This window comes from Schistocerca piceifrons, chromosome 11 (genome assembly GCF_021461385.2).
Source record: "Schistocerca piceifrons isolate TAMUIC-IGC-003096 chromosome 11, iqSchPice1.1, whole genome shotgun sequence".
Taxonomy (NCBI): domain Eukaryota; kingdom Metazoa; phylum Arthropoda; class Insecta; order Orthoptera; family Acrididae; genus Schistocerca; species Schistocerca piceifrons.
The window spans coordinates 41,519,014-41,534,816 of record NC_060148.1 but is presented as its reverse complement, the minus strand read 5'-3'; the positions used below and the strand labels follow the sequence as shown (position 1 = coordinate 41,534,816).

Here is a 15,803-nt window from a genome sequence, read left to right as displayed (position 1 = left end):
GTCTCATGTTTTGACGAGAGTTTTACATGATTTTTATCTTTCCACATTATTGCCACAATCTCCATGTTCTTATCAAAGTTATAGTCATTCCATTGTTTCTTTTTTTCATGGTGTTCTCAGTTTCTATGTGCCAGTTATTCATTCAGTTCATTTGGGCAGTTCCAGTCATCCTTAGTTGTTACTGAGAGCTCTTTCATCCAATGGAATCTTGTGGAAAAGTTGTCAAAATAGATTTTGTGAAGTTTAGGAGATTCCAAAACAGAAATGTTCAGTGCAACTGATCTGTGAAGTCCCAAAACTGTAATGTCACTCCAATCCTTCAATTTTACTTCATATACTGACATACAACAAAATTAACTGCTTTGGGAACAGCACACAGCCCACCCTTTGAACCCAAATCTCGAAGATTTTCCGCAGATGAATTGTTTTAGATAATGGCATCGGTAATATAAAACCGTTTGCTCATCAGTCCTGACGCTGTCAGAAAGAAACTTGTAAGAAATTTTTGTTTGGCAAGTCCATGAAGGTACAGACTTTGAAAAGTTCATCCCTTTAATCGGCTGCGATTCTGTTCAGATCTTAATCATCGAAGTAAAGGTGGCGCTCGATTTCCAGGTATCTGTTGAGTTTGTACACTGTTGTATGCATTTTGTATTGACGTCCTCATCTTCATTCCAATATAACTGTTCATGTGGGGAAAACATGGTATCCAGTGAAGAGCAGTAAATCTAACCCCTCTTTTGTGTGTTCGTTGGATAAATCAAGGCTAAATTTTCTTCTGAGTGGCATATCAGACCCTTTCACTGGCTAACAGTGTAAGCTGCGTCTTCTTTTGTCCAGTTTGAACTGATATCAACTTTGATTTTCTTCTTACAGTGGCTCGCAATTTCCTCGTCCTTCCATTCTTCATTGTAATGAACTTCCAAGGTACCTGGCACATCAGCCAGAAGAATGTCTTCCAATACATTTTCGTCAATATCGTCACAGTCGAATGTGTCGTCTACGAGATCTGTAGGTAGCTCGACAGTGTCTGTGGTCTCATTAATTTCACCCTGATCACCAGAAGCAGCCTTGGAGTCGGGGGTCTTTCAAAATCTCGTCAATTTCCCTTACAGAAAGTGCTTTATAATGTCTCGATTGTGTCTGGGAGAAAAGAAAAACAAAATGGGGATAGAAGTTCAGAAAGTCCTTGCAGGAAAGTAAGTCTTGGAAATAAATAGATAAACGTGTAATAAAACCATTAAGGAATATGCCAGTATAGTTGCTGCAGAATAACATAGCTGGTAGATGTGCAATCAGCAGGGCATGGGTGGGGAGTGGTGGAGGTTGCAGACGAGCACTGCAGGGGAAATGACGAGCACTGGAGAGGGAGGTGCCATTATAAACTGAAGCCTATGCTCACATTTTTTGTAAATATTAAGTGGGGCCCTTCCACATCCACACTTGCATGGTGACATTGAAAAAGATCTTTCACCTCTTCTTTGGTTAGTATCTAAAAAGAGTTCCCCCAAAAATGCAGAGATTTATTTTTACCTGGCTTGTTAAGCATTTGTGACTTTCAGAGAAACCACAATTAATAAAATATTCTGGGCTGTTATGCCGTGTCTTAGGGATTTCACTTCAAAACCTGACTTTTCGTTCCCATCTGCGGGGGACATTTTAGAGGGGGATCGTAGCTTTATTGTACATCAGATTCACGTCCTGGCTCACTACTGACTACAGCGAAATTCCTCTTCTGCGCAGTGGCGTGACGTCACGTGTTTTGAATACGCGAGTACAATTGGTTGTTGTCAACTGCAGTCGTTCGCTGTTACTGTCGTCCTGTGGTGGAAGATTGGTACACATCTTCAGCACCGGAATCCAAATTTCATTCAGTTTCACCCCCTCCTCCTTCGTATTAAAATTTCCGGGGTGTTGCACAATCTCTATGAACTCTCTGTATAGCCTTTGGCACGTGCGCAATGTACCTCACTCGGGCAAATTATGTGTACGAACACCGCGTGCAAGTTTTTTCAGAGTAAAAACTGGACTCGGTAAAACATGTTGTATATCTGCTAGTTTTGATCTTCTGTAATGAGATTTTTAAAAATAGGTAAAACCGGGGTTCATAGTTTCAAAGAAATATCACACAAATTTATTGCCTTCAGTTACAAAGCTATGATTTTTCAAAAATGGTTTAAAACAGCAGTTCAGGTGCCCCATCCAGGGTAACTGAGGCCAGTCTTGAATGTGTTAACCCTTTGCAATCCAACTTTTCTACTCAGTGCATTGTCCCCGACTCTTGTTTATAGTACAGTAGAGGAGTAATACACACACTGTATTGAGGAGATTGTAATGTTGTCCTCTTTTCTTATAGACCAACAGCGAGTGAGCTGCTGAAGCACCCATTCTTCAAAAAGGCCAAGGACAGGAAATATTTGCAGTCCACTTTGGTTGCTATCGGTCCCAGCCTGGAGACGAGGGTGCAGAAGGTAAGGCTAGCGGCAAACGTAAACGCTTTTCTAGTTCTCGGTATAGGGTAAACACTGTGAAGAGCAGGGCTTAAATACCACAAATTTATTTCTATGATCGTGTTTTGTGACTAAGATCTGAACTACCGTATTTACTCGAATCTAAGCCGCACTTTTTTTCCGGTTTTTGTAATCCAAAAAACCGCCTGCGGCTTAGAATCGAGTGCAAAGTAAGCGGAAGTTCTGAAAAATGTTGGTAGGTGCCGCCACGACTAACTTCTGCCGTCGAATATATGTAGCGCTACACAGGCACGCTTTGCAGGCACAAAAATAAATACTGGCGCCAAAAACTCTGAGTCAGTAAATAAATTTTAAAAAAAGGAGGAAGACGAGCTTATTTTCTCCGTCCAGAGTTTCGACCACTGCATTTTCATACGTTATCCAACGAAGTAAATGCAAATTCCGTATTGTTCATCTTCAAATGTAGCAACATTTCAATGTACTACGAAAATCCGACTGGCAAGACTGTTTGGGATGTTTGTCAATATGGCCAATTCTATGTTCTGAATTTTTTCCCACCTGTGAGAAGAGACGGTTGCTAATAGGAACTTCTATGAATTGTGAATCACATGCAGTATTCTCTTCACCATAAGAATAATCCAAATATAAATATTTTGCCATGTATTCCTTTGTGTTTGCTGCTATCTCATTTAAATCCTGTCTGCCTGATAAAATATGAAACTAGAGTGAGACAACAGCAAACGCGGAAGAATATACATATTATGTCATGTTTATATTCGTGTTATTCTTATGCCTAATAGTGATACAGTTAGAAATGAAGCATGGCAACTGACTAGATTTTTAAATCTAAGATGACTAATTTCTGTGCAGAATGTAATGTACTAAAGAGGCGCCTGCAAAGATTTTCAAACAAAGAAAAATTTTCACCAAACTCTTGTTCAGAACATCTTCTATCATACGCAGTCTATTATTTGGTTCTTGTTGATCATTATCAAAGAAAGCAGCAGTGTAAGTAACACCATTGTTTCGCTAATGAGAGCCATGCCGCGAGCGGCAACAGGTCGTAAACACTCAATATCAGAATACGACAAACAATGGATGACACAGTACAGTAATGCATTTTCAGCTTGGAGTGACGTAAACACCTATAACAAAGAGAATGGCACTTATCTGATCAAAGAAAAATAAGCAATCAATTCAAACCAGATGAAGCACGTGAAAAAGGAAGGGTACCCGTATGAATAGGGACGGAGCGAATGACGCATAGCAATGGCTACCTGGTAAAGCTTAACTGCTAAGCTTACGACTCGAACCAAACTACTGTAGCTGTATCATCATTCATTTGACCTAAATTGTTTCTCATATTACTGTGGACCAACTTTGTTTCGATGTGGAGGTGCGGCCTAAAACTTCTCTCACCTCGAATTTAGAGTCTCAAATTTCAGGTGCGGCTTAGATTCGGGAAAATTTATTTCCGTCGATTTCGAGTCTCCAATTTCAGGTGCGGCTTAGATTCGAGTAAATACGGTACTCTATCAAAAATGGTTTCAGTAGTATTCTGTATGAGAATGTGTACTCCAGTACTTTTATAACAACTTCCATAAAGGTGTGTTCGTGCAGTCTATACACTGATGTGTGACCACAGTGTTGTCAACATTGTTGCAATATGGTGGCAATGCAGATGCAGGATGATGTCGGAGGTACTTTCCGATGTACGGTCGAAGTGTTGTCCGTTTTGCCCTGTGAGGTTGGAGAATGTTTTGTGTGTCTGAGCTGTATTTGCATCTGTCGTGATTTGTAAATGCTTCCTTCTCACTTTTAACCGTGCTTCCTCTTTGTCGCACTGACAGCTCTGCAGTGCCAGGTTGTGTAATCTGAGTGGGGAGTTCGGAGTTCAGCATGTGTACACGTGTCGATCGTCTACAGGAATTTATGAGTCAGCAAAAAGTGAGGACTTTTGAGCACAAAAAGTAATATATGAAAGGTGCAGTCAAGTTATAACACCTCCATTGCCCTCACCCCCCCCCCCCCCCTTTTCCCTGCCCACACCATCACAAACTGATAGCACAGAAAATGTGGAATTTGAATCACTTCTTGGCATAATTTCTCTGCCACTGTACACATTTTTGAGAAAGTTGATGCTGGAATTTGTGGCTGGTGCGAATGTTTCTGTAGGAGTCCGGTTACACCAATGGAAACATCACCTCTCTCTCGCTATCGTCACACATAAGTATTGCCTGGCAACATGTGCCATGTGCACAGCCTTGTAGTCGTCTACCAATGTTTGTGGCACCCACTTGGAGGACACTGTATGGCGTTTTTAAGTATAAAAAACAATCCTCTTACCTCGCCACTGCTGGTAGAATTCTGCGTGCCGTTCAGTGCTGTAATGTCTGTCATTGTCGCAAGTGCACACACATTTCTCTCTTGTTTCCAATCCTGAGAGAAAAATCAGAGGTTTATAACTTCAGTGCACCTCGTACAAGAGTGGCAATCTGAAAAAGGGCACTCCCAGTGGTATCATCATATTGTATTCTCCTTAGATTCTTAAACCTTCTGAACTGTTTTGAAACTTCATCACATGTTTTCGTGTTCATGGGTGGCTATTTGCCAACTGTGTATTTTTTTATTATTGTCTTCATATACGTATTTTCCGTGTTCCGTTATTGTGGTTGTAGGTGTATTTCATGTGCGAAATTCAGTTCTCTCTTACTGTGCTGGTGAACTGCAGTAATGTATTAATATGAATGTTTGACTGTTATTTCACATTTTCTTAGATAGTTCCTTGAGACCTTCTGCCATAGCATTGGAGGCTCATGCTGTCAAGAGGTTTATCACTGAGAAGTTTACTTTAAATAAAGTAAATCTACTGAAGGGTGACTCTGTATATGCCCAGAACAAGTACGAAATCTGGGAAAAATGCAGGACTTTTTTCGTCGATGAAAGAACCGGAGAACTTAAATTATTTTGTTTTATTGCACTCCTGTGTGTAAGTTGTGTGTAGAATATTTACTTTCTTCTCACCATTTCCCATGTAATATATGGCTGGGAGAGAAGCAATGTCACTATGAATTTTGTCTTTGCTGGTGCCGTTTTGTTTTTGTCCTCGATTGTAGTTTCCATTGTTGTGGAAACTCGGAGTACAGTAAGATAAAAAAAAAACATCTTTTATACTAAACATATGGCACAGACCAACAACACAACGTCTGCCATCTTGTCAGATTTTCCGTCAGCGAAAATTTGTGTCCAATGCATCAGATGTGCTCTATGTTTGACAAACATGCACTAGAGTGTGGAAATGCATAGAGAATGTGCATTTCACGGTATATCAGTGTGGGCTCTGAAAAACAAGAGCATCAAAAGGTGTAACGGGAATTGAGAACTGAACTTAAAGTAAACTGTAAATAGTAGCATGAGAGTAACCATAGTTGACAGCCTGGTTGGAATGCAGGCAGCGAAAACACACAACAGTCCACGTTTCACTTCCATATTATTATTATTATTATTATTATTATTATTATTATTGTTGTTGTTGTTGTTGTTGTTGTTGTTGTCTTCGGTCCTGAGACTGGTTTGATGCAGCTCTCCATGCTACTCTATCCTGTGCAAGCTTCATCATCTCCCAGTACTTATTGCAACCTATGTCCTTCTGAATCTGCAAGGCTACACTAAAGACTACTATCTTCAGAAGACTTCCTAACACCTAAATTTATATTTGATGTTAAATTTCAGTACTTCTGAAACAATTTTCTTGCCATTGCCTGTCTAAATTTTGCAAGCTATCTACCTTGGCCGTCATCTGTTATTTTACTGCCTAAATATCAATACTCATCTACTGTGTGTCTCGTTTCCCAGTGTAACTGTGTCAGCATTGCTTTTGTTGAAGTTCATTGTGTCTCCTCTGCCAGAGACACTGTCCATTTCATTAAACTGCGTGTCTGACAATATTACAATGTCATCAGCAAAATCTCGGACTTTTTATTTCTTCTCCCTGAGCTTTAATTGCTTCTACAAAGTTTTCTTTGCTACTTGCTCAACATACAGGTTGAATAACATCAAGGATAGGCTGCAACAGTCCTGTCTCAATCCCTTCTTTACCAGTGCTTTCTTTCGTGCCCCTTGACTCTTGTAAGTGGTGTCTGTTGTGTCTGACATCTGATTATTGCTTGCAGGCACCTACTGTCACCTTCATATGTGTACTCAGAGTGACAGTTACTCTTGTTCACTGGTGGTTGGCCATAATAATGCGATCCTGACGTATAAATCATTTGGTTCAATGGTCGATCATTGAAAGAATTTAGTTTGTTCAATTTACACTGTATGTGATACATTTTGGGAAACAAATCCATTTAATAATGTTTGTCTTCATCTATGTCTACATCTGCACAATTACTCTGCAATTCATAATTAAGTGCCTGACAGATTTCACGAGGTGGTCCTGCCGCAGCAGAATAGACTGTTTTGATGACTGCCACCCCAATTCATGTACTGTATCCGTTGGACTCTCCCATATTTTGCAATAATACGAAATATGCTACCCTTCTTCAGACTTTTTCAATGACCTCCGTTAAACCTTTCTGATGTGTATTCCACACTGCACAGCAGTATTCCAGAAGAGGGTGGACAACCATAGTGTTAGCAGTCTCTATTGTAGAGTTGTTGCACATTCCCAGTGTTCTGCCAATAAATCAGTCTTTGGTTTGCTTTCCTCTGAACACTATCTGTGTGATTGTTAGTTTAATTTATTTGTAATTGTAATTCCTAAGTATTCAATTGAGTTTACTGATTTTAGATTTGTGTGATTTGTTATGCAACTAAAATTTTGTGGATCCTTTTAAGTGTTTGTGTGGACGACTTCACACTTTTCACGATTTAGAGCCCATTTTTGCACCATACAGATCTTGACTAAATCATTTTGCAATTTGTTTTGGTCATATGATGACTTTACAAGACCATAAATGGCAGCATCATCTGCAGACAGTCAGAGGGGTTCTCAGATTTTTTTCCTAAAACGTTTATGAAGATCAGGAACAACTGTGGGCCTGTAATACTTCCTTGGGGAATGCCAGATATTACTTCTGTTTTACTCAATGACTTTCTGTCCATTACTATGTACTGTCATCTTCCTGACATGAAGTCACGAATCCAGTCACACATCTGAGACGGTACTCCATAGGTGCGCAATTTAATTGGAAATTACTTGTGAGAAACTTTGTCAAAAGCCTTCTCGAAGTCTAAAAATATATACCGTCTTTACTCGAATCTAAGCCGCACTTGAATCTAAGCCGCACCTGAAAAATGAGACTCGAAATCAAGGAAAAAAAAAATTCCCGAATCTAAGCCGCACCTGAAATTTGAGACTCGAAATTCAAGGGGAGAGAGAAGTTTTAGGCCGCACGTTCAAATCGAAACAAAGTTGGTCCATTGTAATATGAGCCACAATTTAGGTCGAATGAAAGACGATACAGCTACAATAGTTTGGTTCGAGTCGTAAGCTTAGCAGTTAAGCTTTACCAGGTAGCCATTGCTATGCGTCAGGCGCTCCGTCCGTATTTATACGGGTACCCTTCCTTTTTCACGTGCTTCGTCTGGTTTGAATCGATTGCTTATTTTGCTTTGATCTGATAAGTGCCGTTTTCTTTGTTATAGGTGATTACGTCACTCTAAGCTGAAAATGCATTACTGTACTGTGTCATGCATTGTTTGTCGCATTCTGATAGTGCGTGTTTATGGCCTGTCGCCGCCCGCGGCATGGCTTGCTTTTGTGCGTGCTACCGCCGCTTACGATTAAAAAAAGAGAGGAATTGTCTCATTAGTGAAACAATGGCAAGTGACTGTTACTTGTTGTTACTTACACTGCTGCTTTCTTTGATAATGATCAACAAGAACAAAATAATAGGCTGCGTATGATAGAACATGTTCTGAACGAGTTAGGCGAAAATTTTTCTGCGTTTGAAAATCTTTGCGGCTGCTTCTTTAGTACATCAAATTCTGCACAGAAATTAGTCATTTTAGATTTAAAAATGTAGTCAGTTGACTGTATTACTATTAGGCATAAAAATAATACGAATATAAATAGGACACGATACGTATTTTCTTCCGCGTTTGCTGTTGTCTCACTCTAGTTTCGTAGTTTATTAGGCAGACAGGATTTAAATGAGATAGCAACAAACACGAAAGAATACATGGCAAAATGGTTATATTCGTATTATTCTTATGGTGAAGAGAATACTGCATGTGATTCACATTTCATCAGGTTCCTATTAGCAACAGTCTTGCCAGTCGGATTTTCGTAGTACATTGAAATTCTGCTACTTTCGAAGATGAACAATACGGAATTTGTATTTACTTCGTTGGATAATGTATGAAAATGCAGTGGTTGAAACTCGGGGCGGAGAGAAAAAAGCTCGTCTTCCACCTTTTTTTTAATTTACTGACGCAGAGGTTTTGGCGCCAGTATTTATCTCGTTGCCTATAAAGCATGCCTGTGTAGCGCTACATATATTTGACGGCAAAAGTTAGTTGTGGCGGCACCTACCAACATTTTTCAGAACTTCCGCTTGCTTTTCACTCGATTCTAAGCCGCAGGCGATTTTTTTTTTTTTTTTTTTTGGATTACAAAAACCGGAAAAAAAGTGCGGCTTGGATTCGAGTAAATACGGTAATCAATTTGACATCCCCTGTCAATAGCACTGATTATTTCATGAGAATAAACAACTAGTTGTTTCAGAATTCATAATTTTAAAGCACAGTATACAAGGTGTGACAATAAAGTAATGAGACTGATGTGAAAAAAAAAGTTGCTTACCGTTTTTGTCAAGTTTAGTGTTGTCTCCTTCAAAGTAGTTCCCTTCTGATTGCACACATTTTTTCCAGCGCTTCTGCCATTGATGGTAACATTCCTGGAACTCATCTTCTGTAATATCTTCAAAGATCCTTGTCACAGCTTTTTGGAAATCTTGTGTTGTTTGAAAATGGTGTCCCTTGAGCGTCGTTTTGAAAGGTAGCTGTGGTAGTACTGAAATTTGTTTTGTGGTTAAAAATTGCTGTTGTGGGTGTCAGATTTTTGGACACCATTTTTGCACAAATCTTTCTCATACCAAGATCTCCAGTTATTATTAGACGAACCATTTCTTGATTGATGTTCAGTTCTTCTGCAGTCATTTTCACGGATATTCTTCAATCAGATCATGCGTTGTTCACGCACCCTGGCCAAGTTGACATCCATCCATGAGGTCGATGGTCATCCACTGAGGTCTTCATCTTCAACATTCTTTCTGCCTTCACTAAACATTTTATGCCAACGAAAGACCTGAGCTCTTGACATAATCTCCTCTCCAAAAGCCTTCTGAATCTTATCGTAAATTGTTGTCGCATTTTCACCCAATTTAACACAAAAAGAAATGGCATACCGTTGCACAATATTATGCGGTTCCATTTCCGTGACGAGAGACATGGACACGTCTTAACTTATTACAGCACAACTCACGACTGAGCAGTTGCATCGATGTGCCACTTGGACTAGAAGCAGCTTATAGACTGAGGTCAAAGATATTGTGCCTACGCGAGCCTGCGGGGTTGCCACATCTTGCAAAGAAAATGTCTCATTACTTTGTCACACCTCATATGTTCCAAAATCCTACTGCGAATCAACATCAGTGATATGGGTCTGTAAGTCAGAGGATTACTCTCATATCCTGTCTTGGCCATTTGTTTGACTTTTTGCAACTTTAACGTCGTTGGGTATGGATCTGAGCTGTCAGGATATGGATCTTTCTACAAATGAGCTGTCGTATATGATTGCTAAGTATGGAGCTGTTGTATCAGCATACCCTAAAAGGAATGTGATTGGTACACAGTCTGGACCAAAAGTCTTGCCTCGCCTTTAAGTGTTTTAAGCTACTTTGCTACACTGTAAATATCTACTGCTAAGGTACTCATGTTGGCAGTTGCTCTTGATTCAAATTTTAGAAAATTTCCTTTGTCGTCTTTTATGAAAACGGTGCTTAATTACTCTGCTTTAGTGGCACTGTCGTCAATAAAATCATTATTGTTATTGCGCGGTGAGGGTATTGATTGCACCTTGCCACTGGTGTATTTTATGTACAACCAGAATCTCTTTGGGTTATCTGCCAGTTTTCGAGACGGAGTTCCATTGTGGAAACTATTTCGAGCATCTCGCATTGAAGTTTGTGCTAAACTTCAATCTTCTGTATAACTTTCAGAATTTTGGGGATTTTGTGTACTTTCAAATTTGGCATGCTTTTTTCTTTGCTACTGCAATAGTGTTCTGGGCTGTTTAGTGTACCGATATTGGTACTATTTCTTTGAATTCAAACCACATCTGCTCTTTGCGTACATAGTCAAAGTGGAAGGACTGGAGACTGTCTCTTAGGAAGGTCTCGAGCAGAATTTTTACCTGTTTTTTTTTTTTTTTTTTTTTTTTAAATAGATGTATTTTGCATTTGGATGTCACGGGAGTCAGTCTTGGTACAACCACCATTATGGTCACAGATCCCTGTATCTGTCATGATGATCCTTATTTGGTCAAGCTTATTTGTTAGTAAGAGCTCAAGTATATTTTTGCAACCATTTACACTTTGAGTGGGCTTTTGAATTAGTTGTTCAAAATAGTTTACTGAGAAGGCATTCAGGCGTTTTGGGGATCTTTAATGCCTATCACCGGCTTTAAACTTGTATTGCTGCCAGCATATTGAGGGCAGCTTGAAATTACTATGAACTAAAACTGTGTCAATTATGTGAGGTGGGGTACGTATTTGAAATGAGAATCAAGTTTCTTTGAACTGTTAGGAAACTGTATCATTGGAGCCAGGGGGCTGGGGCATTGGTAAAAGGGGTCTAGTGAAGCAGGGGATACAACCTGTTGGCTTTGACCAATGACGTCAGAATTAGCCAGAGAGCATTTATTACACTGATGAAAGAGCTGACAAGACTGTTCAGAAACAAAGGAATATGAGGGACGAAAGTATAGTTGACGTACATCAAGTCAAGTAATATTTTCACATTCAGGATATCGGGTGTTTGTATCGTATTAGTTCTGTGGAAAATGAAGGGGAAAAAATGGATGGAAATGTTGGTAGCATAGAATACCTCACATCACGTATATATGGGTTGTATCTCGAACCTTATTCCAACTGTGTTGGTTAACTGCAGTATGGGATAAAAGTATAGTGTGTGTCGATTTCTTCGTTTTTGTTAGCATTAATATCCTGTTGTTCAGTTGAACTATATAGATCAACTGAAGTATGGGATACAGATTTCTTTCGCCTCCGCTACCACTAATGGTCTGTTCTTACGTAGATAGTAGTACTATCGATGGCAGAAGGAGCTATGTATATAATATTTGTATCCCATACTTCCGTTGACCTATATACATTACATTGCTAACAAAGACGTGGAAATGGCGTAAGTTACATTTGTAACCTGTACCTCAGTTGAACTACGCGAAGAGGCAATAAAACGACATATATATACAATTTGTATCCCATTCTACACTATGGGGTACAGCTTGCCCCCCCCCCCCCCCCCCAACCCTTGATGCTAATAGTATCGACTGAAAGTTATAGTTTTGATCACATCAGTGACAATAATATCCCATTCTTTAGTTGAGCTATATATCTGTACACAACATTTGTATCCTGCCCTCCAGTTGACATACATAGGTAAATCTTATCAATGATATGAATATAATAGAGGGAAACATTCCACGTGGGAAAAATATATCTAAAAACAAAGATGATGTGACTTACCAAACGAAAGCGCTGGCACGTCGATGGACACACAAACACACACACAAAATTCTAGCTTTCGCAACCAATGGTTGCTTCATCGGGAAAGAGGGAAGGAGAGGGAAAGATGAAAGAATGTGGGTTTTAAGGGAGAGGGTAAGGAGTCATTCCAATCCCGGGAGCGGAAAGACTTACCTTAGGGGGGAAAAAGGGACGGGTATACACTCGCTTGCTCGCGCGCGCGCGCGCGCGCACAAACACACACACACACACACACACACACACACACACACACACACACACAAGCAGACATATTAAAAGGCAAAAAGCTCTTTCCTGACGAAGCAACCGTTGGTTGTAAAAGCTAGAATTTTGTGTGTATATTTGTTTGTTTGTGTGTCTATCAACGTGCCAGCGCTTTTGTTTGGTAAGTCACATCATCTTTGTTTTTAGATATAAATCTCATCAATGTTACATATGTTGTTCTTTTCAAATAGGTGGTGTCAGTGTAAAGATCAGCTGAAGGATGGGACACAAATTTTAGTTGTCTGGCGTTTGGCCTTCAGTATTGCTCGTACAGGTCTGAAAATATCGGTCCTGATACCAGTGCTGAGAAACAAAAGAATGAAAGCTGCAAAATTTCTATTACATAGTGGAGTACACGAAAACATATGTAATGGTGTAATACAACAATTAAATACGTCAAAATAGTCAAATACAGTAAAAGAAAAAAAATGGGAAACTGAACTTACCACACGGGAACTTCTTAAAAGAACCGAAGATTGCCTAGAAAGCCATCAACAAAAATAACACACACACACACACACACACACACACACACACACACACACACACACACACACACAAAATCCTAATGTGAAATTAGCTAACATATTTCGGGTGGTAAATTTGCCCAACACATTTAACGAAACATTTAAACGGGCAATATGGGGAATACTGCACCTCCACGAGTATTCGTCCAAGTGACTTTGAAGTGTGGAAATTCGGCGTTTCCCCTTCCCTACAAGAGGTTTCACAGCTGACCAGTAATCCTCTTTGCTATTTGTGCAAGCCCTTGTAGATAATGATCTGAACTCAGTATTGTGATTAACTATGAGATGCTGATAAGCCCTTTTCCCTAAATCCCTATATGAAGAAAAACTGTCTGAAATTAAAGTGGAACCCTCTGCAAAGTGATCTTCAATTAAGCTGAGCAAAACTTACTTCCTTCGATTGGGTACTACATTGTCACACTCTTGACCTGAAACTACAGCCCCCCAGACCCATAATCCCATAAGAGGTTCCCCCCTGTTGCGACTCGTCAATTTCGACCATAACACCTGCCCCCTCCCCCCCCTTCCCCCCCCCCCCCTCCCCCCCCGCCCACACACACACACACACACACACACACACACACACACACACACACACACACACACACACCAATCCACAACTGTAGACTTATTCACCCGACTTTCATGGACACAGAGCTATACAGGCCGAGCTTAGATTTTTTGAATCACATCCCACGTCTAATGGACCGCCACAACCGATCTTTGCTGCAGCGCCATTCGAATAAGTTGTGAGTACGGCGACGAGATACACTTGTGAGGTGCATATGGTCGCCGCACTCACATCGGACATACTCAGCAATGAGACCACACATTTGTAAAAAAAAACAAATTGTGGCCAACATTCTGCGCCCATAGCCTCTCTCGAATCATCCAGATTCATCAGAACAGATAAATCCGTACCTACAAACTAAAATGAGATACTAAAAATTGTCGTAAAATAAGAAACTAATAGTCCATATTACCTAACTATCACTAAGAATGAAATTAAGTACCGAATGAATTGCAAACAACCAATTATTTAAATAAATGCACATGAAGAATGTTTAGAGTTATATGTAGTGATCCCTTTTAACATCACATTCAGTTATTTTAATGTACAATGATAGCACTTACCGGGAATACAGAACTGTTTTATTATCTATGGCTGAAAGTGAAGACATTATCTACGAGTAATGTATGACGTCATTGGTCAAAGCCGACGGGTTGTATCCCCTGCTTCACTAGACCCGGTAAAAGGAACCAATTATTATTTTTAGCATTAACTGTTGAAATTGTGAATTCATTGTTCCAGATGTAAGATGTTCTCTCTTTTTCGAAAGTTTGTGTTAATGTGAAAACACGCAAATTTATCAGTACTTAGGTTCCTTGTCATATAGACTGGAGTGTGTGTGTTTTTGGGCTTCAATCCACTTGCATTGGAGTTCTTAAATTATGCCCTGTAATACCACCCCCTCCAAGGAACATGAGAGAAAAATGTACACTGTCATATTCTGATTTCCATGGAATACCAGAGTAAGTACAGATATGACTGTAGTATTCTTTGGAGTTGTTGAAAAAAGTTGAATGTAAGTGTTGCTCAGAGTAACGTTTTGTGGGCATTTTATGTGAGTATGTTGAACTATAGTTTTCCAGCAAATCTATCAGATACACTGCACAAATAGAATATTAATCTGTTAATATTAATCTGTTCAAACATTTGAACTCTTACCAAGATTTTACTGATTGAGAATATTTCCATAATTACGAGAAAATATTAGTGTACTAAGATTTGAGTGTGGAAATGATTGAATAGTGCTTGCTCACATTCAAATACCATTTGTAATAGGGAGAGTGCTTGTTCAGTGATGCTCATTTGCTTTTTGTGTGTGAAAAATTGAGTGCTCATTAACTGGTGTTAAACATGATGTGGGTGGTTGGGCTAGAAAGGTTTTTGAAATGCTGAAGGAACTTCCACAACTCCCCATTTTATGGTTTCTTATCTGCATCTGGCTGCTAATACTTGATAGATATTCAGATTCAAATGATGTGAGTAATTCTGAAATTCTAGAGGTTGTTGCACCCTAAAAACTGTTCACTGAATTTTCTCTAAATGTGGTATTGTATTATTTCCTTTCATTTATTGGTAATGATGCATCAAAAATATTAGGTGCATAGTGTAACAATAAATTGAACTCTAAATCAAATTAAAAAGAAAACCCAGGGCACTCAGATAGTTTCTTGGAAATAGGAAAAATAAATTGTGTAACAAAATACTTGAAATTTTGCAACTGAAATTACTTCACTGTATTTCGGCATGTGTAGGGCTAGACATACAGGGTTACGATTATTGAACTACATTAAATAAAATTGTCATAACTTCTGAACGGTTTGTTAGGACGTTCAAACTGCACGGTTGGCCACAGGGCATAACGGGAATTAGTATGCAGACACGCACGAGCCTTTGTCCATTTGCACGGGAAAATGTCTTGGTACAGCGTGCCTGAGCGTATAGCACTTGTAAAGGCCAATTATACGAGCAATAACAGCCCAATGTGGTTCAAAGTAAGTTTGCGACCAAGTTCGAGCTGCAGACAACTGATCCAAGTGTGCTAGTAATCAAGAATTTGTTTTGTAATTTTGTGAGAACAGGTAGTGTTTGTGATGACAGTGTTGCCAATGTTGGTCATCCCAAACAGGGTGAAACCACCTGAAAACATTGAGAAGACACACGCTGCATTTCAAACCGTCCC

The 15,803-nt window shown here is 39.5% G+C and overlaps 1 protein-coding gene across 5 annotated transcripts in view; it reads left to right on the top strand.

The window, feature by feature from the left end:
- Positions 1-15,803, top strand: part of LOC124719941 (serine/threonine-protein kinase OSR1) — a 538,784-nt gene that overhangs the window by 480,543 nt on the left and 42,438 nt on the right. For all 5 annotated transcript variants that reach the window (XM_047245141.1, XM_047245139.1, XM_047245142.1 and 2 more), the window contains one exon: positions 2,357-2,471. In XM_047245141.1, coding sequence (XP_047101097.1) covers positions 2,357-2,471 — 115 coding nt within the window. The remainder of the gene's footprint in view (positions 1-2,356; positions 2,472-15,803) is intronic.